Below are 23603 nucleotides of genomic sequence, written 5' to 3'. Positions count from 1 at the left end.
TTATGTTATGTGGCATGAGTTATTATTTTCACTTTAATCGTACAGGCTGCGTGTCACGTAAATGTACTGCAGAGTGCTTCAGGACCAGCGGTGCTTAAGAGTAAATGTTTGAGTTCATCTCTGCTGCTTGGAGATGGCAGTTACAGACAAAGTGAAGTGCTGCAGACGGCAGCGGCGCCACGGTAACAGAGAAGAAACAAATGCGAGTAATGAAGGCTGCTCGGACCGAAAAAACAACAGGAACAGTGATTCATTCTGTGTTGACAAAGCAGACCCAGCGATGAGGGGAGCCGCCGTTGAACTGTGCTAATGTGTTCATGCCTAATTCTCCTAAATCGAGCTTTAATGAGTTAATGCCTCCATCTTAAATACACACACTGAGTCTGCTGAACTTTCTTTGCACAAGTCCATTTCCTACACCCACCGCCAGCCAACTCTCAACATTTTCCAGTACATTGATCTCAAGATTGATTGTCATACATTAGTTGCAACCCACTCTTAATACCTTTGGGTTGCGGGCTGTGGATGATTAGACAGCAAAAGCAGTTTGAACAGTTCTCCTTGGACTATTACAAATGGTGATTGATATTGATAATTAAAGATCAATAAATTAAAATAACAATCCGCAATGTCGAATTAAGAGTTTTCTGTTTTAGCGAGAAGTTAGGAAACTTGTATACTGTAGCTCATTTGTAAGGTGTACAGGGTGTAATTTGAAATTTTAATTAATCAGTACCGTCCCCCCCGCCGCCTGCAGAGGAGGCTGGTATGTTCTCACAGGCCGGTAACCAGGGCAACGGTCAGTGTGCCAGGGATACCAATCACACTGTTTCCCCTACAGTTGCAGAGGATCCCTGGCACGAAGAGGAGCCAGATTTCTCTCCAAAGTTTACTTCCTTCTTTCCCGTCAGGTTGAAGTTGATAAATATTCTCCCGTACATCACTGAAAGGCTGCAGAAACCTGGTCTGGGAAAACTGAAGCAACCTATGCAAAAAAAAATATCTGAATTTGTATGACAGTAAGGCTTTGAAATGGAGGTTTCAAAGCTTTTCAGTTTGGAAAGAAGCGTTATTTGGTCTTCAGAAAGACTATGAAAGAAATATCGTTAATAGATATCGAACAAACAGTGATATTTTACGGGCAAACCTTCACATTCATAGATGCAAGTGTGCAGGTACACTGGAAACAAACCTGTGAGCGTGACTCTGGCAGATCCATCAGATGACGAAGAGGCGTGTGGTGGTGACCCATTTCAACATAAACTCACCTCAGTAACAACAGATTACTGAAGACATCACAAGAAAGAAGCGAAAGACAAAAAGGGTGGAATACAGGAATGATAATGAAACTACCCGTCCAAATGATGCGACGCCTTTCATTTTTTATATGCCATCTCTTCTATCTTCTCCTCAATCGCCTCCATTTTCTATCTATGGACACAGTCCAAAGTACTCAAAGACGTAGTAAGAACATTTCCAGAAAGAGGACGACGTAATATATATGCAGCTCTTTATATATTATAATTCTATATAGTATTATTGAATTGAACGTAAGGGGTAGAACTGTAAGAGTTTTTCAATTTGTTTATATACTTTCTAAATGTTTTCATTTATGTCTAACATTTGATGTCTAGAACCCAATACCATTTATAAAAATGAAGTAAAGTGAAAAGCAGGGGCAGCACGGAGGTTAGCACTGTTGTCTCACATCTAAAGGTCCCAGTTGGAAACTCAGCTGGGCTTTCATGTGTTTGCATGAGGTTGCATGTTCTCCCAGTGCTTGCGTAAGTTTTCTCCAAGGGCTTTGGTTTCCCCCAAAACATGTATATTAGGTGAATTATCACTATAATCTGATGTACGTGCAACTCAGATTTTAAGATGCATAATGCCTTTTACAGTTTTCAGCAAACTATGTATAACATCGCAAAAATTGGATATCATATTGTGACTCAACTATCGTGATGTGTATTGTGAGGTCGTGGCAATACCCCCTGTAGCAACTCATAATGTTATTATAACTATTATTATAACTTAAATGTAATAAAAGTTCATAATGTAATAATTGGCTCATAATGTAGTAAAATCATGAGTGCATAACGTAATAACGGCTTTGCGCATAATGTAATAATGTAATAACTTATTACATTATGAGCCTTACTGGCGCCGCTCATAATGTAATAACAGCTCATAATGTAATAATTGGCTCATAATGTAGTAAAATCATGAGTGCATAATATAATAACGGCTTTGCGCATAATGTAATAATGTAATAACTTATTACATTATGAGCCTTACTGGCGCCGCTCATAATGTAATAACAGCTCATAATGTAATAATGGCTCATATTGTGAGAAAGGTGTTGCATTATCATCATTTTTACCTCTGCCATTCCTGCAGGGGTGGAAGGAAATGCTTTCACCTCTGTGTCTGTCTGTCAGCAGGATCATACAGTTTCTGCGACATGTGGTGGCGCATTGGCCAACTTAGATGCCATATAACTCCGCCCCCAATATGCGGCGGGCCACATTAACAGGAAAAGAAGACTTATTGTTTAATGCATCATCCCCTATAGGTCAAGTCCATGGTATAAAGGTCACACTATAGCACACACTGACAACAAGAATGGAGTTATGGGCAGAAGTCTGTGTTTGTGTTTGACTATGATTTGTACATAGGTGGCGCTACAGTAACCAACTCAAAAGCTGCCAGGACAAGAGGGTGGATTAGGGAAGGAGTGGGCTGTAGTTCATGTAGTTTAAAAGAGCATTTTCTTTGTTTACTATTGCTACAATAAATGCAGGACACAATAACGTCTACAATAAAAACACATTTAAGATTGGTCTTTTCAAATAAGTAAGTGAACACTATTTCCTTCCATACAACCTGATTAGGTCCTTCCAGTCAAAATGTTGCTGTTTTTTATTGTTGGTTTTACTGCCAATTTAAAGCTAGGGTCTACGATATTCCGTTTTTTTTTTGTTTTCCTTTTTTTTTTTTAAAAGGCACCTTCTTCCCACACACACCCTGCCCCCTGTCCTTTGGCTCACATGATGCTCCCACCTCCGACACACCCACGCCAGCCGTACTTTCAAATTCAGAAATGGGAGGCGGGAAGTAGGTGAGGACTGTCCAATCACTGTGAATGAAACAAAATTAATTGATTCCTTTTTTTTTAATTTTCAGAATCACTAGATTAATGTAAATATTGATTTATTTTCAACAAATAGGATATCTGCTTATATTTTAGGGTGTTATGCACCTATACAGTATGATACAGGTCCTTTATGAACCTCTACCTGTTGCTGGTTGATAGAGCCACAGATGACCAATTAAAAACATAGAGCAGAGGAAACTTGCTTGATGATAAGGTGTTTGCTCAGTGGAAAACACTATAAAGAATTAAATCAACATTCATTTTTTGTGTGGTTTACTGGGGACTGTGGTAGATTAGCCACTTTTCTTTTTTTCTCCACAGGGCTTGTACATGAGAATTCAGCTGCAGCTAAAACATAAGGTGGATAGGTTGGTTTAACAAAGATATTAATTGAACTTTGGAGTTCACAAATAGCACTGCTTACCTGCAACAATCAGACAGTGGAAGTTAGCATGGCATTCGCAAAGGCCCAAAATAACATGGGCCCCACCTAATGGCTCAACTTTGTACATCTTACATAATAAAATGTGAGAATGCAATTACTATTAAATAATACTTAGTTTCACTAATTTACTTTAGTAATGCGCTGAAACCCATGCTGTTTGCTTTATTTGCACCTTTAAGAGGTAAAAATTATGATAATGCAGCTGTTTTCTCACAATATGAGCCATTATTACATTATGAGCGGCGCCAGTAAGGCTCATAATGTAATAAGTTATTACATTATTACATTATGTGCAAAGCCGTTATTACATTATGCGCTCATGATTTTATTACATTATGAGCAGATTACTACATTATGAACTTTTATTACATTTGAGTTATTACATTATGAGCCGTTATTACATTATGAGTTGCTACACCCCCCCTAATATTAGGTTGACTGATGATTGTAAATTGTCCCTAGATGCAGGTACGACTAGTTGGTTGTACTTGTAGTTTTGGAGACTGGTCTTGGTAGTGTCTTGGTTTCTGTTTAGGCGGTCACATAAGTACAAGTCTGTACTTATGCGGCTCTGCAATAGACATCCCATAACTTGGCTCTCTGACAGCTGAACAGTTTGTGTTCTCCGCTTGTGAGACCAGGAACCTGTTTTCAGTTGAAAATAACGTGCTCTTGGTAAAAGAAAGTTACATAACCCCCCAAAAAAAACAAATACTCAGGAAATGTCTGTGTAACAATGTGAAATCTGTTAATGTGATATTTCTCTGTAAATAAAACTGTTCATGAGTAAATGTGAGGCCTTATGAAGGAAAACTCAATGAACTAAAACCATGTTGGAGTAGAGCAAAATTCCTTCACAACAATGTGAATGATGACCAATACGATATGACCACTTCAAGGATGTACATAAAATAATGGCAATAAAATGACATGTTGTTCATGAAACTGGAAATAATATTGAAAATAAATTCACACATAATATTGCAATCAGTCAAGACAAAAACAGCTACATATAGCAGGTTGACAGAACCTTGCCCCCCCCACCAGTGGTGAAAACTAAAGTAGCCAGAATTCGGCAGCACACAGAAGAGCGCTCCATGTCCTGCAACAGATACACCGATTTAACACGTCAGCCAGGGAGAGTGATCGCAAATAAACTGGAAAGCAGAAGCTTGATAGAAAGCTCCTATGAGGTTTGCTTTGCAGGCGTTGCTTTAATTAAGATATCAAATGCCTTTTCATGTGCAAAGTTTACTAATGTCTGTGGGATGGGCCGAATAAGATGTAGCAGGGTAAACCCTCACTTCAGCTCTGTAGCATAGACAAAAAAGAAGTTCACATCATGCCTCTCTTTACATTTCCACTGGGAAGATGATGATCTACATGTTATTGCCGATTAGTAGGCCTTCTATTAATGTGATCACCAGTTCTGAATAAATATTGAACAAATTGCTTACAGTACAAGAAAGTAAAACAGAGCCATTGGAGGCCTCATTAGGAGAGAATTTAGGGTTCTCGTTGTTTCAAATCCATGTGAGTCTTCAATGCAATGCCAATCATCAGCGGCCTGGATCCTGCACTCAGCGTGTGAAAGCTGCTGGCAGCCAGGTCCACTTGATTTTTGAATAAACGCTGATGCTGTTGTTCAAAGAGGGGAAAACAAGAAAAATCTTGCCATAAAGCCAGCGTGACACCATACAGAAAGGGTTCAGTCGTGTTGGATTGAGCTGGCGGCAACACAACAGACCACGGCTCCTGCTGCCCTTTAACATGGTCCCGATCATTAAAATAGCTTGTAAATGGTCAATGTTTTGTTTTCAACACGCACGTGTCTCCATTCATCTATGCAAATGGGATTGTTATTGATGAAAGCTTACATCGATTCTACAAAGTTGTCCCAGTAATTAAATATCAAGTTACCCTTTCATTCTGGCACCAGTTCCTCTCTCTGGACACCAGTTAACCCAATTTAGAGAGGTGACCAGTAAGCTGTGTCACTGCAGAGTTATCTGTGATGTCACCAAATCCATTCACAAGTTTGATCAGTCCCTCCATCAATCACAGACGCTGGGACTCGCAGCCCATCAATAACGCCAGCTAAATAAGGGCTGATTGATTTATTGGGGTTTATCAGTGCTTAACCAGATCCAAAGAACTCGCTTTAAAGACTTTGAGGTGTCAGAGCAGATCTGCGTGCAGCCACACAGGAATTATCTTGTTTGCAAAAGCAGCAAGCAAAGAAAATCCTTCAACTGACTGACTTCTAACAAGCAGGGAGGACTGTGAAAACGGTGAAGTAAGAGGCTATAAAACATCAGCATCTCCAAACGGTGACGACGGATCACAGAGTTTTTCCGGTAAATTACATGCACTGCCATTTTGGCTAAACAAAATAAACAATGTTAGGATCTACAGGCTGGGGTGAACCCGGTTTACCACCCGGTGGTGTTCACACGACAGGCAAAACTGATCAAAATCAAAGTTTTTTGGACGTCTGAACATCTCAAATGAAGCAAAACCCAATTTTTCCACGTGGTACTAAATTGGATGAGTATCTGAAGCATCAGGTCATGTGACCTGTTGGTTTGTGAAGACTGGTTTTGAAGCTTGTGTTTCTTCATCCAGACTGCAGCCATGTTAAATATGTGACACATGCAGAGGAACAATACATTAAGATTGATTTATAACAATCAGAAATGAACAGGACGGGTAACATTTCAGAAAACATGGTTCAGCTATCGCGGCTGGTGGAGTGTTGCAGCGTAAAATATCACACCACCACAAATCTCATTTAGTTCAACTTTATTTTAAGTCCAGACAGAACATATTTCTTCCCTTCTTCTCCAGATCAGTCACTCTTAAGACTTAAAAGTATTTCTAATCTCTAAGCAGTGCAAACTACGTTATAGATTACAATGAACAGAAGTTAGAAACTGATAGAAATTTCATCTTGAATCAGCAGTCATTCGCGGTAAACTTACATAAACAAACAGGTTTCAGAAAAACAACAAAGGAATTTGAGAGATTTCCATGCAGAAAGAATCTTATATTCTAACTTTTTTTTAATGATTTTTCACAGACATCAATGCATCACTAGAACCATGGCTTTTAAATCACTGCTGGCTAAAACACGATCACGGATATATTTTACATTATTGCATGAACTGATGTCTGTATCTTGAATGTGCAAATATCGTACATGTCGAGGGAAGGCTGGACCGCTGAGGACCGCTGGTCGGACAGGGGAGGCAGCAACGGCCCACGAGGAGAGGAGGGGAGACTTTACATGTGTGCAAGAGCTGATCAAAAACATTCAGCCAGTTTGAAAGAGCAGAAGATACGAGGACGCAGCTTTAATTAGCTGCGCCATCGTTTCTCCGCTGATGAATGACTCAAAAGGGTTTTCATTCTCAGAGGTAATGAAGCAGAGCGTCTGGAAGCAAATCCTACGGTTCTGTCAATGGAGCAGAAACTTTTACACGAGATGTGCTTTTGTCTTGGGGCCCACCGCCTCACACTCGTCTTTGTGCCACCGTATTGAGTGAAGTGTGACTCTTTGTTTGGCCGAGCTGCCTTCGGCGGCCTTGGGGTTTAAGGCTCATCGTGCGAGTTTAGCGTTTCACCGCATCATCAAATAACAGAGCGGCTTTCTGGCCCGACTGTTGATAAACCCTGTGAACGGTGTTACGGCTACATGGCCACAACACTTTGCAGAGACTTCAGTTTTGTTTTCCTTTGATCCAGACAGCACTCGGGGGCTAGTATAAACATTTTTGCACCAGTGTGAGCATCAATATTTCATATCTGCCTGAATGTGTTCTCATCTTGGGAGGTACACTGTGGAGAACTGCCTGACGTTTTCTCCCTTTTGTGTTTAACACTCATTTATGCAAACATGCTGTCAAAATACAGCTTAGTGTTGGGATTCTCTGGAGCTTCTTTTTATTTAAGCTGAATAATTTCACATGATTTGACCAATAATTAATAAATTAATCAGCAGATTGGGGGCCTTTTTACAGCAGCATGGAGTCGCAGCTACAGGTGACGTTAAAGATCCCTGCGAGGACAGATTGTTCACCTAATCTGTTTGACTGTGATGAGACGCTATAAAACTGCACTGGTGCCGGGGAATTTCAAACACTATCGCAGATTTAGAAAAGAAAGAAAGGGAATCACTTTGTATTACTGATATGCTGCTTTTGCCTTTTTTTTTTTTTGGTTGTAAAATGATTCATGTTGTTTCATGTGCATTCTGGGAATCTACAGCGCTGTTAACATTTGAAGTCTTGCAAAGGTGGGCGTGAAAAAAACAAACTTGTGCTTGATGATTCGTCCTCTTTAAATTATAAAGATATCAAAACTATATCACACAGCGTACGAGGCGACAGCAGCAGCGCTGGCGTGGCTACAGCGGCCTTTCACTCCAGGCAGATCAGCACATCACATTAAAGCAGCGGCGTCCAAAGTCCTCGAGGGCCGGTGTCCTGCAGGTTTTAGATGTTTCTAATGATGAGCATTAATTAGAATCAGGTATGTGGAAACATCTGAAACGAGCAGGACAGCGGCCCTCGAGGACCGACTTTGGACACCCCTGCATTAAAGACTCGACACTCAGCAGTGGAATGTATCACATCTCAAATATAAACTTTTAAAGTGTTATTTGTCACATTTGACGGACATTAGTAAACATTCAAACTAACACTTTATTTGAAATGTCCATCCAGTTATTACTGATGATATATTATGTTATATTACTGATATGCACAGAGGGCATCATGATGTGTTTGTGGTGCATCTACACATTATATGTACAAACCCAGGTGGTGGTGGGGGCACAGAAGGAGGTTTGTCTCATCCTTCTAATAAATCCCCCCCGTTCCTCCACTTCTCACCGTTTCCAGTATCAGACTGCCTCCCTCCCTCCATTCACCCTTAAACTCTATTCCTCAATTTCCAGGATGAGGTCGTCTCCCTCCAGGGAGGCGTCGACCGCGACATGGACGGCCTTGATGGTGCCGGTCATGGGCGAGTTCACCACCATCTCCATCTTCATGGCCGACAGGACACACAGTGGTTGACCCTTCTCCACCTGCCGGACATGCAAGGACAGCTCAAAATCGCATTAAGGACTGGAACACGAGCAGCGCTGCACAAGAAAAGGGCTTTTATGTGGCACTTGAAAAGGTAAACTCTACAAATGTGAGCAGGGAATTAATAATTCAGGGCAACTAAATGAATAATAATCACTTCAGATGCTGTGTAATGGTTGTGCGAGTGTTTAATCTCTTTTTAAGGGTCTATTAGATGGTTACAAGTGTAAAACTGTTAGGGATCAAAACAACATGAACTAAAGCCGTTTTTAGAGAGAAAGATATGTTAGATTAAGTTTTGCTCTGCATGTGTACATGTGTTGCTGCCACCTCATTAGGATGCAGTTAGATTTGCCTTTTTTGTCATAAAAATCTAAGTACGGATCCAGTTCTATAGAAACGGAAGCCATGAGCTCATCACAGTCGGCTTGTATAGATGTAAGATGCCTCAGTTAAGACGGCAATTTACCCTGATATTGCTCCACTGACCTCAGAGTGAACCTTAGTTGCCATTTTGGCGTGAAAGTAAATCCCTTTCTCACTGAAAACTGCTTTGATTCCTGTTTTGGTCCATAATGGAGGTTAACACTCTTTACCAGCTAATAACAGACCTACTGCAAGACGGTTTTAAGTCCACAAAGGTGCATTAAAATTAAACAATGACTTAGTAAATTGAAAAATAAAAGGCACGTCTTCACATCAGTGAAATTAGACGGGAAAAACCCGGCAATCTAACGGAGGACACCATGACAACGTCTTACCAAACCTCCCATTCAGGGTCTGGGGTGTTTAGACGGAGCTGTTTTCAGCTCTGCAGTGAACGTTTATTTGGGAAAAATAACTGTCTGGAGATATGAAAACACCTCTTGTCTGATCAGAGCTTTGTGCTCGACGTCTATGCAACACCGTGGAGATTTTATATCGCTTTACAACGTAGTACAATGCTGCAAACTGACGTAAAAACCTCGATTCAAAGACACTTTTCAGAATCTCATTCAAACTGTGAAACATAATGGTGGAAATGCTTTAGGCTGCTCCTCGGCCCCAGGACACTGTGAACTATAAATCTTACATCATATGAAGGAGTGCTTGAAGTTGATGAATAATAAAAGGAACGACTCAAAAATAAGAAATATGCAGTTATGTAATGGAGCAGGAACATTTCAGTGGAGACGTATGCACAAGTAGAGTAATATTCAACGCAGAGGCAATAGCATCTCCACTGTTTCACTGAAGAATATTAGATCTACTGATCTGTGATCTCTGCATTAAAGCGGATCACATTTGATTGGAAGAACAGTCAATAACTTGGATGACTGAGTTATAAATAGTTTCGTCTAGACGATGTTCTTTTGCAGCCGATTGCATCCCTACAATTTTAATAAGTTGTTTTTTTCTTAAATACAAAAGAGATCAAAAAAAGATTTCTGCATTAGTGCCGACACTCAGACTTTGTGTGGGTTTTTACAGACAAACATCACAACATGGAGCATCGCAACCGCAGCAGCGCGGAGGCAGAACTCTGGCACATTATAAACTTAAAGGCTGGAAATGTTTAGATGTTTCACGAAGAAATCGTTCATACCCTACTTTTATGAAACTTTTCATTAAAATCAGCCCATATACAAATATCAGAACTTTTTGATCGTTAGATTAAAAAAAACAAAAAAAAACTATTAGATTGTAAGTTGAACTTCTACCAGAATAATAAACTGACCTTAGAGCCGACTTTCACTTTAACCTCCAAGACCTTTCCTGGCATGGGTGCTCCCACCTGACCCTTGATGGACTTCTGAGCCTTCGGGTGGAACTTCATTTCCTGGATAAAGAGACAAAAGCCATTTATCTATCTTGTGAGTCATCCACTCGTACACGGAGGCAGCGAGCTGACCATCCAAGCAGCCTCCCTGTTGTGTATTCATCCATGCTTTTACAAGTATTTGTTTCCGTGAATGAAAATAACAAATGCGCCCCCATAAATCCTGCTCCGTGATCCAACTTCCAAACGCAGGAACCTTCCCTCTCCCGGTCTATAAATAGTTTACCCACAGAGCTCTACCGCTCCACCTGTCACAGATCCATCATTTCTCCATCTACCAGCCCCGGCCATCCATCAGCATATCCGTCAAGCGTCCCTCCTCTCCGTGCTTAGTGTACCTTCATGGCGACGGTGTCTTTAACCAGCACCGATCTCAGCTGGCCGTTCAGCTCGAAGAACACTTCTCTCTGACCGGCCTTGTTCAGGTCGCCCAGCGCCAAGGCCTTGATGTGGAGGGTCTTCCCTCTCTCCAGCTCCACCTGACGGAAGATGAATGTGGTAGACAGAGAGGAGGGGGGGAAGTTTAATTATGTTTGACACAGAAATGGATTATTAAAAAAAAGCACGCTGTGCTCAATTTGTTCTGCAGACAGCACAAGGACTGATCGAGCTTTTCACACGGCACGTCTACCCCACTTTAATTTCTCTTCATTAGTGTCAATATTTGCATCAACCGTCACATTGTAATCCAGTTCTTATTGCAATAAAATGACAAATGTACAAATAATAAGAGATAGTGGAGGAAGCGGTCCAAAATTGTTTTCTTGATTGGTCAAATCATAGAAAAACGAGCCAAAGACACCTGAACATAGGGATGCCCCCGACCGATCACGGTGTTTCAGACTTGATCGAAATCGGATATATATTTTATTCTCATTATTATGTTCAGCGCATCAAACAGACTGGAAAAAATGCTAAACAACTGTATCAACAAGCAACAGGTCCACGTAATTTTGCACGACAACGCTGCTAATATGTAGAAAGCTATGGGTGAGTTGAGGGTGCGGAGTGTGTCACGTAAAGTGAGTCAATAAAGTTGTTTGTTTGTCGTGATCTGTTCATGCGCAGAGCCGTGTTACAGCGGAGGTAAATAAATAAAAGATAGGTTACAACGGTGATTGAAAACTTCTAAACACACAAACCTTTTATTCTTTAAGCCAGAAAACAGTAAGACAGTAAGATTCCTGGCATTACTTTATGACCCCATTGCACTTTTATTTGTTTACATGCCTGCTGGGTATTTTTAATTGAGCTGAGTTTTTATTTAATTCAAATTTTCACTATTATTAATTGATTGTTCAGGCTACCTCAAAGAGAACAGCTCTGTTTAAGTGCTCAATGATAAAATAAAAATATGGGACAACCTGAAACTGTTTATACATTTGTTCATTTTTTTTAATGTGTTACAAAAGTATCGGATCTGGACTCGGAAAATCAAATGACTCAATCGGATCGAGGCCAAAAAAACATCCATACTTGAAGACATCATAAATGTCTGAGAACTTCAGCAATGTGGTCATGCTGGTGAAATAAAAATGTAATCCAAAGAAAGCAATGAAACAACAACTCTTCACTCGCACTTCTGTACGTGTGACATTCAGGTAATCCCAGTTAACGGCGTCTACCTGCACGATGGACTCACCATTAATCACTTGAAATGAAATATTAATCACTTTTCTAAGCGAACGGCGCTAACGCAGTTCAAACAGCAGGTGTATCCGCCCCTTTAATCTGATTGGTTGCAGATCCTTCCGTGTTAAAAAAAACCTATTTGTGGATCTAGTCACGTCAGAGGAGTCTCAAAACTCACACGCAAATCCAGCGCAGCTCACAGACAAAAAAACATTTGTAAATCAGGTTATATTTGTGTGTGCATCAAAAATACATTTGTATATCTTGTCCTACGCACGTGTGAATTGTTCTGTGCACGTGTGAAACTGTGTGTGTATTTGCAAATCGGTCTGTGCATTTGTAAAACTTGTCCTGTGCATTTGTGAATTATGAGACTGTTCTAGCTCCATAGATTAGTCCCACTTTGGAGCCGTTGGAGTTCCACAGATATATTTGGAGCAACACTTTTACAAAATTCAGTTTTTGCGGAAACAGATTTTTACAAAACCAGCCATGTTGTGTGTTTTGGCCGTATGTGTGTTTGTGTGGATGCGGCAGACACCTTTCACCAAACACACGATGACATCGAGTAGGGAAGAAGTGGTGCAGACAGACTGACAGTTAAGAGATAGGCAGGGAGGGAGAAATAAAGACATCTGCCCCGTCTTTAGTACAACAGCGGAGCGTTACTTGTCACACGCAGTGCCTCTTCAGATTAGGATATTACTCTCTCTCTCTTTCTCTCTACTGACAACACACAGACCTTTTCCTTCCCATATCAGCTCTGGCTACTGCAGCATCTCGTCTCGCAGGTCTTTCCCTGGAGGATAACCACTGTACTTCCACATGTATCTCACAGCTTCTCAGATCTCTCTACCACTTGTCAGATATTTTTTTATTTTCCGGCCCCCAGTCGTTGCATTGGTCCAACTTCCAATCTCCTTCTCCGTCAGTCCTCCCATGTGTCACAGCTCCCTGGTGTGTATTGTTACTTTGTTACCTTGACTCACCATTATCGGTTCCCTTCATCTCCCTATTTTGGCTCCTCTTATCTCTCTCGTGTCGTGTTTATCCATGCGTTTTCTTCCTTGAACCTTCCACCGCCAGCTTCTCCATTTCCCACGTTGCCCTCCCGGGCCGCTGGGTCTCCATTGATATTCCAAACTAAGTCTCACTGCAGAGACAAAAACTCATCCTGCTGCAGATATGCATTGATCTCCAATTTATTCTGCCTCCTTTTGGTGTTCTCGCTCTTCATAGATTTTTTTCTGCTTTCAAATCCAGTAATGACCACAATGCATGATTTTGCTTTATATCTGGCATTTTATCTTCATCTCTCCACCTTCCTTCATGCTGAACCTCCCTCCAGTTTGAGCTTCACAAGTGCCTTTGTGCACATTTCCAGACTGTGTAATGATCCTGACAAAATAAAGAACAATGTTCTATAGATATAAACATTAAGACTAAAGAGCATAGCCATTCAGAGTTCAAAGACAATTGGTTTTGTTGTGTTTCGGCGTGGAAAGGTCAGAGGATGAAGCTAAGCCAAGCAGCTGAATCTGAGCGTCGGTTATGCAACGGTGATGTTTCATGTTGCCACCGAGACAACGTCTGAATTAAAGTAAATTTATTAATGGATAGCCCCTTGAGATGAATCATCTCGTTTTCGAGGGGGTCCAACAAAAAACATAACACAATACAAAACAGTTACATACAACATACCGGTACATAATACATAAGGCTCTCACACATAAACCCGCTAGGGCTGTGCGATTAATCGATTTTAAATCTAAATCGGATTTATTAATAAAAATCGCTGTTAAAAAAGGAAAATCGGAAAATCGATTTTCCTTTTTTGCAGCTGGCTGCATTACAGACAAAGCCCGTTTAGTCATCTGTTTGGTCAAGAAAATTGTAAATGTTGTCACTTTACTAAACTCAAGGAGGATTAACAGTATCTTTCAATTGCACTTCATTCCCAATAGGGAAATTTGTTTGCTATTTTTCTTTAAAAATAAAGATAAAATATTTGAAACAATTTATTCCATTGTCTTTTGTAGTTTTACCAAAAAAATCGAAATCGAAATCGAAAATCGGGTTTTCAGAGAAAAAAAAACGGGATTTTATTTTTGTCCAAAATCGCCCAGCCCTAAAACCCGCCCACACACCAGTCCCCAAAACCTACCACACCCGAAGAACATAGTGGAACATAGTGGAATATAGTGAGTTTTTAAAGAGGTGTAACGAATTAAGTTTTCTTATATTAATGGGTAAGTTGTTCCAGTCTGATGGGGCCTTGAACTTAAAAGCACGTCTGCCAATTTCTTTAAAGGTTAAAGGAACAAAAAAGAAGGGAATTAGGAGGTTTCACCGCAAAAGCTCGCCGGCAGCTTAAGTTAGTCCAGTGGGAATGGACTAATGGAGCCATGAGAAGAAGTCTGCTAGGACCTGTAGGCTTCTTCATCAGGTTAAACCTCCCAAATGGCAGGAGAAATGACCTAGACGAGCCACGCCTCTGCCAGCCTTCTGCACGCCAAGCCTGCCAGCCATCAACTAGCCACGCCTCTGCCAGCCCTCGTTTCAGATGTTTCGGTAGATACACTTGAAATGAGGATGTTTGGATGAATTAAATCCGAATGACTTTTATTTTTATTGCATTCCTCTAATATTAAGTGATTTAAGTTCAGGTTTTAATGTTTGCAGAGATAAAAACAGTGTTTTCTAATAAAATATGACTTTCATAAAGCTCTGATTTGAATGGTTGCATCATAACTGCAAGCATCGTGCATCAGACTTCCATAGAAGTGTCTCCAATAAGTCACATGACCATGTGTTGGGCATATACGTCAACTAGGACCAAATATCAACAAAATCATGCAATTTCAACATGTGGTCTGACGGGTAAATAGAGATCGCGATTACATTTCTGCATCCACACAACCCTCAGGCAAAAAGTCAGATACGAGTCGCTGTGGAACAACGCAGACTAAAGGCTCTGGGTCACTTCATCCAGGGAGCATGAATGTAGTCAAAAAAGCCCACATTTTACTCATTTACCGGTTGAACTTTTATTTCAGGGATCTATTGGAATCTATTAAATCTATTGGAGCCAGCAGCCGTTATTTAATTGGAGAGTGGGCCGAGGGAGGAGGGCGACGTGCAGCAGAGGGACACGGGTTGGGACTGAAGCCCGGGCTTACAGCAGCGGGGACTTTAAGCCTCTCTGTGAGGCTATGTCACTTCAGGTTTCCTTTTTCTGAAGCCAGTCAGGTTTGATCTGTCAGTCGGCTGATCAAAAATGGCAGACTGCCGCACTCGTTTGAGAGGTAGCACACTAGCTGCTAGGCAGGTACTTCACAAATGTGCTTTATGAGCTCTTTTCCCCCCCTTTTTGGAGTAAAGCCTAGACTATAAAATAAGGTACATCAAGTAGATCAGAAGAAGCGTCTTCTTCAGGAGAGAAAAAAATCCCTTTGGTGTGGACTTTGTGCTTTACAACTTTGCTGACCTTTTGCATGCACATAGTTATTACTAAAGAAAAAGGTTAAAACCCCTACAAAGCTTAATTTGCATACTTTAGCCCACTAAAAGAACATGACAGAGTGAATATCCCAAATAAAAGACATAACTTTAAAGGAAAATTGGTGATAAAAACCATTCGGTGCAGTAGAAGTTTCACTTTGCAGTATCACTTGATATCTTACCATCAACGCATAAGTGGCACATATGAGTTTTAAGTAAACAGGATTCTCCTCACTTTACTTTTCCCCAACGTAACCAACCTCCCAGCCGCCTCCTAATTTGTTATCCACACTTGCGTGCCTGGCGTCAAGTTTAGTAAAAGGTCCACCCCCCCTTCTTCCATATAGCCACCCATAGTGAGACAAGCGTCACATTTGACAGTAATTATGTGTGGATGCGCTTTAGTAATGACACTCTGTGGATAAATAAGTCTGTTTTTGAAAATCTGTCTTTATATTTTTGCCAGATATGATTAATTCCTGTCTGAGTCATTAGCACATAGGTCACATGTTTTTGTCTCTTGTTTGTGCTATATGAACGTGTGGGTGAGCGGCTCGTTTGTTGCATTTTTGTGCCCGTGTGCCATCGTGGTCCTTGGACTGTGTCCCTGGATGGGTTCTGTCCAAGCTTGGACTCTTGTTTTTCAGGATGGGCAGAGAAAAGCAGCAACGATATTCAGATTAATGCTGGAACATTTTAGAAATAACACATTCGGATGACGCATTGCACCTTATGCACAACGATGGGAACAATCATCCAGGATTGCTGTTCAGTGCTGGCTGATGAGGCTCCTAGACTGGATTTGCAGACGGTTGAGAATCAAATGCTAAACAATACCTAATGATTACTTCAAGAGCCTTTTTATTTAATTCCCACAACATCAGCAGCTCCAAACTTTAGGTGTAGCGCAGCTCTCGAGGAGATTTGGTGCTTAAATCTGCTTTGATAACACTCGAGTTGCCTTGGTAGCAAAGTGCTCTCCCTTCATCTGCGCTCTTCGGTGCTTTAACACGACCTCCTGTAGTTCTACAAATTAGCCAGCATTGCAAGAGCTGCTGCGCTCGAGCACCAAAATAAATGCGCCTCTTAAAAGCAGCGTATAATTACCGAGACTACCTGACACACACCTTCACCCACACCATATGTCTGAGCATATCACTCGACATTTCACTTGCAGGAGGCCGACAGTCTCCTGCGAACAGCTCGATACGTCTGGAAGTGATGCAACCGGGTTCCTACCAGTAATGGTCATCCATGTTTTAAGATTTTCTTTTAAATATAACTGAGCAACAACTGCGGCTATCAAATATATCAGACTCGAGGACACTGATGCAATATGTACTGGGGGGTTACTTCAGTTTCTAACGCTACTCCAAGACTCTTACCTGGTAAACTGGAGTTAAAATATACACAATTTCATGGTGACTTGTTCAAAAGCACTAAATATTTACAGTAGGCATTTCTCTTCTCTTGTACAAACCACAGCACAATTATTTGCCTCCAAGAGCTTTTGCTACGCTGCAAAAACACCCCCTGTAGAAATAGGCCTAATATTCCTAAATCTGGTCAAATTGTCTTACGTCAAGCAAAATAACTGCCAGTAGGGTAAGAAAAATGTTCTCACCTTTGCAAAATAGTCTCGCCACCAGACAAAGACAAATTTTCTTGAAACAAGGCTTTTTTGTTTACTTTCTTGGAAGTGAGTTTTTGCGGAGCATCTACAATACAATGAATTAAGAGTTCAATAAACAGAGTTCGGAAATCTCTCTCTGTGTGTGTCCATGTTCAGGGCCATGTTGATAAAGCCACTGAATGATGACAAAGATGACAGCATTGCTGGGTGACTGGACCTCTCCAAAACTCTCAGAAGGGTAGAACAACTAATTTCAGCAGTTATCTTGACCTTTGTGGCATTTGGACGACACGTCTTCAAGACCTGGACTTCCAGAGGATCCAGCTAATACCTAAACCTCCTACGTCAGTGTCTCCCAACCTGGGGTCCGGCCCCCCCTGGGGGGGGTGCCAGAGATCTCTGGGGGGGGCGCAAAACTTTGTCTGCTTTGAGGATATGCAGTTGTAAAAATTATATTTGCGAATGAGTCATTCATAAGACATTATTAGGAATAATTTATGAATGTCTGGAATATCTTTTGTGTTTTTTTATACACTGGTGACAAAGACAGGAAAGGATTTCATTCCTTATTATTATGTCATTACTCAACATTTAATCTACTCTGACAGGTTGTTAAAGGAAAAATGTAAAAAAATGTTGGTCTCATATTAAGAGACATTTTTCAGAAATATTTTTATGTCCTTTTATGTCCTTTTGTGTATTTTATACATCGGTGACATTGGAGAAAAACAAAGTCATATGTATACAGAGTAAACCAAAGAGAAATGTATCAAAAAAACATAATTAATGTTAATTTTTTCAATTAAAGACTATTTTGGTGCTAGTACGCACGGGTCGGGGAGCCCGGCTGGTCTTAGACACAAGTAGGGGGGAAACAAGGAAAAAAGGTTGGGAACCAGTGTCCTACCTCACCCGGCAACAACAATCAGAGCCGGTATGATGGGCGTACTCGTTGCGATGACATCATAACATTATCGTAGGCTTGTTTCTGTCACAAGGACAAAAATGCTGTAGAACAGATGAAATGCTACTCTTGTAACTGAACCGATAAGGTGAAGTGTTTGAACAGGTTTAAAAAAAGGTGAGATGAATATCAAGTTCCCACCTTTAAAAGGATGGGTGTGTGTGTGTGTGTGGGGGGGGGGGGGTACGAAACAAAATCAGTGCAAGAAAAGCGGAAAATAACCCCGGAGTGGACACAGAAAGCTATTTTGTCTTTTTGAATTGAAAATTGCAGCTTTTGTTGATTACCGCTGCTGAACATGGTTACTCAAAGCATTCATTTAGTCTCTCTAGATATTTGAAAGGAGGGACACAGCTTGAGCTGAACCGAAGCATCAGACTTAATAAACTCATTGTGCTTTGAAAGGTGAGGAATGGTGGGAGTGAGGGGTCTGGCTGTCCATAGGGTCATTCCCAAATTAACACCCCCGACACAGCAGACTACTTCTTAATAATACAGCAGCAGGGTAGCATCGGTGCTCTCTACATCCCTCACAAAACAAGAATCAATTAACACCAGCCTGGAACTACTTTAGTGCACTGAAATGAAGTGGTAATTAAACAAAGACGCCTTAGGCCGCTCTGAATCAGTGTCAGTGAAATCTGTGCGAGTAGTTCAGGAGAGAACAGGGAGCCTTTTTTAAAGAATAAAGAAGAAAGGTGTAGGAGGAACAGATTTACAATGAATGATGCCCAGTGCTTGCAAAGAGATGAGTCTGATGCCAAATGAAGATAAGAAGCCTTTTGAATGTCGTGAAAGATAACTGCAGGCAATACTGACTCATTGTCTTTTTTTCCCGCCCCGAGGGTAAATTTAATTTCATCAGCGCACAAAAGCAGCTTCACACAACAAATTTAATTTAACCAGAGAAAACAAAAATACTGCTGATGTATAGGAGCTGAGGGGAGAGGGCTGTGATGACTCAGCTGACCCCGCAGCGTGACAAACACGTTTCCAATTTGCAGAACTTCAAAGTTCTTTTTCTTTTTTTAATCACCCTTTGAAAATAATGAGATTCTTGTATTTGCATAAACCTTAATTTTGTGTCATAAGTAGAAAAGGTAGCAGCACGTTACAAAAGGAGTCACAAAGCGGATCACATGTAGCAGCCCTCTCCAGGCGGGCTTAACATGGATCACATGTGTGTGCTGCAGATCCGCTGGAGGAGACGTGGCAGGTCATAATCTAGAGTCTCAAACTTACACATGCTGCTGGACCGGAGCAGAAAAGCTCACAACGCTTCACGTACAACCGTAAACGTAACCCAAAGCCCCACGCTGAGCCTTTAAATCGACAGCGATCTTGTGATATTTGCAGAAGTTTAAAGTGCATGAAGAGAAATGCGTTAGGCTGTTCTCACCTTTACACGTCACGACATTTCAGATTAACCTGCAAACCAACTGTCAAAAATAAATATATAAATAGATCCTGCCAGCAGTGCAGGTGAAAAACTAAAAACACCTTTTTTACACGAGAATTCGTTCAACAGGCAGACCGATTAAAAAAAAAAAAACCTTATTCTCCAACTTTTTATTGTATACTTTGAGACTAGTGTCGACTCCAAGGAGTCAAAAAAAAAAAAAAAGTACTTCAACGTCCTCATTTCCATAATTTTGCTCTTCAAAGTGCTCGTATAATGGATGGACTTCATAAGCACGAGGACATTAAGGTAAGAATCTTCAAAAGACAATTAAAACATCAGATAAAATGGATGTCCACAAGTAGAAAAGATAAATATATGTTTAAATTTGATGCTGAAATTACACTGCTGTGTTCTTAAAATAAAATTTGAATACGCTGCACTTACCTGGAACTTAAAAAAAATGTAATTTCATACTCGGATACACAGATCAGAATTGAAACCAATTATGTTTTTTTTTATTTTTTTTTTATGTAAAGCATTTTTTCTCTTATTTTCTCTGCTGCAGTGCTCAAGTACCAAAACATGTTGGTTTTCCCTGATATCCCAGCATGCAATCTTCATCTGTGTCACAAAGTTTACCGTCAGCTGTCTCAACAATCTCTCTGGAGTCTGGATTTGAACACCTGGGTTGGAGGTCTGCTCATCAGACTGCCTTATGGTGTCATTGTTCTGAAACGCCGCCTACGGTGCCGCGCAGGATGCTATGGCTGCACGTTTAGCGGCTGGTTTTCTGGCCTCTCGATTCTGCTTTTGTTACACTGACATGGTTCAATAATAATACAGAGTTTCAGATTTGGTCCCAGACAGTTTTTAAAATGTCATCCCTGTACTGCAAATAAAGTGCTTTGCCCCCCCTCCCCCCTGCTGTCCCCACACTGGAGTACAATCTTTAGAAGTCAGTAAAAGTTATATCTCAGTCTGAAATGCTGGCCTTCACAATCTCCCTCTCTTCTGCATCATGCAATAAAAGTAATCTGCTATTTCTGTGCAGGACAGCCAATCTGATGACCAGGGGGATCAGAAAGGCTGTTTTTGTTGCTTCTTTGATAAGGTGTTTATCTTTTCTCCCCACTGTGTTATCAAAGCTGCACTATATCAGAGCTATAGAGAGACTTCAAATCTCAGCCATCTGCTGTGATGAGAAAAAAAAATATAACTTTACTTGAAGATGATGTTTTTGGCCTTAAGGAACCGTCACTACAAACGTTTAAAAATCAAAGAAAGTCGATATTAAAGTGTACAACACTTTGCGTGATGCTGCATACCTCAAACTCCTCTGCTATCTTGGGTCCGTCCAGGAAGAGCCTGGTGTTGAGACAATCCACTGGACCGAAGTTTGCTGGAGGAACACAGAGACACGGATGAAACCAGTCATCTACAAGAGTCTTAGACTCCACTTTATGGAAAGAAAATGTCAAACTGTTCACACTTTAGAAGATGACACAAATATGTGGAAGCAACAGACAGTGGAAGATTCAGTGGGAAAAGGGGACTAATATTTAAATAATCACAAAAAAGACTGCTTGGAGATGAGGTTCATAGTTGTGCACATTTCCAAACAAAGTAGCACAGAAATGACTGCAGGCTAATCCAACATCCTCACACAGGGGCGATACCAGTTCAGAGCCATCAACACCCTGCTCCTCAAAGCTGCTATGAAGCTCGGGTTAATCCGGGCGGCTGAGCGTTTCTGCAGCTGCCTCAAACAGCTTCTAGTCAAATTTGGTTCCTCTGGAAACCTGCAGCGCTGCATCTCCAGTCTTTCCTCGCTGCAAACTCCCACTGCTCACTTCAAAGTAGACTGGAAGTTGTGCCAATTCTCTAATAAGTGCTCCAAAACTGCCAAATGCAATTGTTGCCACTCTCACCCAGCGGTTGAACAGTCAACTTCAGAAATTACCTCCAAGCTGATGCCAGTTTCTCTAGTCTAGTCGCAGAACCGGGAATCATGACGTGTGGGAAAGAAGACAACCGTATTAAAACAATAGAAAAACACACCGGTGAAGTCCTTGTACTCCTGGAACACCTTGGGGTACATGGCTGCTGACATGACGTCCTCGGGGGTGATTTCGTCTCCGTGTGCCTCTCGGAGTCCTTTCTCCAGGGCCTGGAAGTCCATCGGCGGCAGAGTAGCACCGGGTCGACCCTCGATGCGGGGCAGGGACTTCAGCACCTGGAGTGGTTGAAGTGAAAAACACAAAGGGAGATGATGAAGACTGCATCTCTGGGCGCAACAGAAAAGGAAGATAAAACGAGGAGGAACAATTACAGTTTAAGTTGCATATTAAACATTTTTATGAACGTTGCAGAACTTGCAGAGTCTGCATTTTTAAGAGTACAACTAAGACGTTAGCTGCTTTCATTGATGAGTTGTATATGGTGGTTTATACGGCACTTTATAAGTTACTTTGTTGTACCTGAACAATGACAATAAAAGCATTCGTATCCGACTGAAGGAGACAAGACAAGAAACTACACCAAAGAAAAGCTGCTGGATGTCTAGGTAGTCTCCAGATGTGGGAGGGGCAACACATCCACCCATGCAAGACTCCACAATCACGACAGCAGAAACTTGTGTGACCTTGAAAGCGCTTGTAAAATCCTTAAGTGTGAAGGTTGGCAGAAAGAGACTGAATCAAAGTTGCTCTTTAAAGTGAGTCATCTCTATTTCTCCTCTTGTATCCTCCTAATGGGACCGTGGAGTGCGTGGTTTGAATGACGAAAGAAAAAAAGGAAATCGTTGTCTCTTGCAGGCAGTAAAAATGCTACAAGACTTTTGAAGCACAGTTCAAACTCAGTTTGTAAAAACAGCTTCAAGTGCTTCTCATTTATATATTTGTAGCACTTTCTTCACATTTATGAGGAGGGATAGGTACCATCATAGGTAGCTGTCATGTTTGGTTCTGGTACATAATAGGGTGGGTACTGGAGTACTACAGGGAAAAACGCTGCTGTCACTGGTATTTAGTGTTTTTACGTTATTTAACTGAAAGATGAAAGATCATTTTTACCACCTTGGAACCGTAACGTGGCCGCCGCTGCCTACGTGCGCGTCTTGTATCGATGCGCGTGTAAACACTCGAGATGTGTAGAAACTCTGCAACGCTTTCGATTTCAAAAATTGTAACAATGATTCTTTGTTAGAATAATTGAACATATAAACTAAGCTTATTTTGTGTGTGTGTGTACAACTCAAATTTGCAGAGTTTGTTTTGCAGAGAGAAGTCAGATAGCGTGACTGTGGATGAAGTCATCAAAGAGCAAAACAAGGACTGCTCCCCCGGTTGAAGATATATCGTGCTGTTTCAAGGTCAAGGAGGAGCAACATATAAGGAGTTATGTAAACGTGAAGAGTTGCATCTGTGTTTTCCTTCTCCCTTAGAGCTGCCACGCATACTGTAACTAGGGACCACCTAAGGGAATAAAGAGAGGGGTCGGCAGACTGCGCTTCAGAGCGGTAGGAGATGGAACTGAATGCATCTCTGTCCTTGCAAGTACACGTTTTACCTCTTGTCTTTCTCTCTTTTGTATTATGTTTTTGATGTTCTGGGTTGTTTGAACCTGACATTAATAACTTGGTATCAGGTATTTTGTCGGTGTGCCAAAGAAGAGCGATACCAGAATCATCACATACGTTCTGTTCAAACATGCCCGTTTATCTGCTGGGGAGATCATCTTTAAATCCTCGACAACCTAAACTCACTTCCCGTGTAAACTGCAACCTCACATGCATCATCCTTGCTGACAATAAAGAAAGATTAAAATAGAAATGATACACAAAGTGGAGGCAGCTACGAGACTAATATGACATTTGATTTGCCTACACAGGCGTTAGCGTCTGACATACAGTAAGTCGTAGGGACGCTCCATCAGAGGGTGATAATGATGTCTAGTGAGGACAGT

The 23603-nt window shown here is 41.2% G+C and overlaps 1 protein-coding gene across 1 annotated transcript in view; it reads right to left on the bottom strand.

The window, feature by feature from the left end:
* Positions 1-6384: 6384 nt before the first annotated feature.
* LOC133419939 (pyruvate carboxylase, mitochondrial-like) overlaps positions 6385-23603 on the bottom strand; it is a 290321-nt gene continuing 273102 nt past the window's right edge. Inside the window, exons 23-27 of the mRNA XM_061709419.1 lie at positions 21699-21873; positions 20966-21039; positions 10847-10987; positions 10407-10508; positions 6385-8688 (exon numbers count right to left, since the gene is read on the bottom strand). Of these exons, the coding sequence (XP_061565403.1) occupies positions 8539-8688; positions 10407-10508; positions 10847-10987; positions 20966-21039; positions 21699-21873 (642 nt within the window). The 3' untranslated portion in view covers positions 6385-8538. The remainder of the gene's footprint in view (positions 8689-10406; positions 10509-10846; positions 10988-20965; positions 21040-21698; positions 21874-23603) is intronic.

Source organism: Cololabis saira, chromosome 20 (assembly GCF_033807715.1).
Source record: "Cololabis saira isolate AMF1-May2022 chromosome 20, fColSai1.1, whole genome shotgun sequence".
In the NCBI taxonomy this organism is placed as follows: Eukaryota; Metazoa; Chordata; class Actinopteri; order Beloniformes; family Belonidae; genus Cololabis; species Cololabis saira.
The sequence above is the reverse complement of the archived record's forward strand: the minus strand, read 5'-3'. Positions and strand labels throughout refer to the sequence as shown.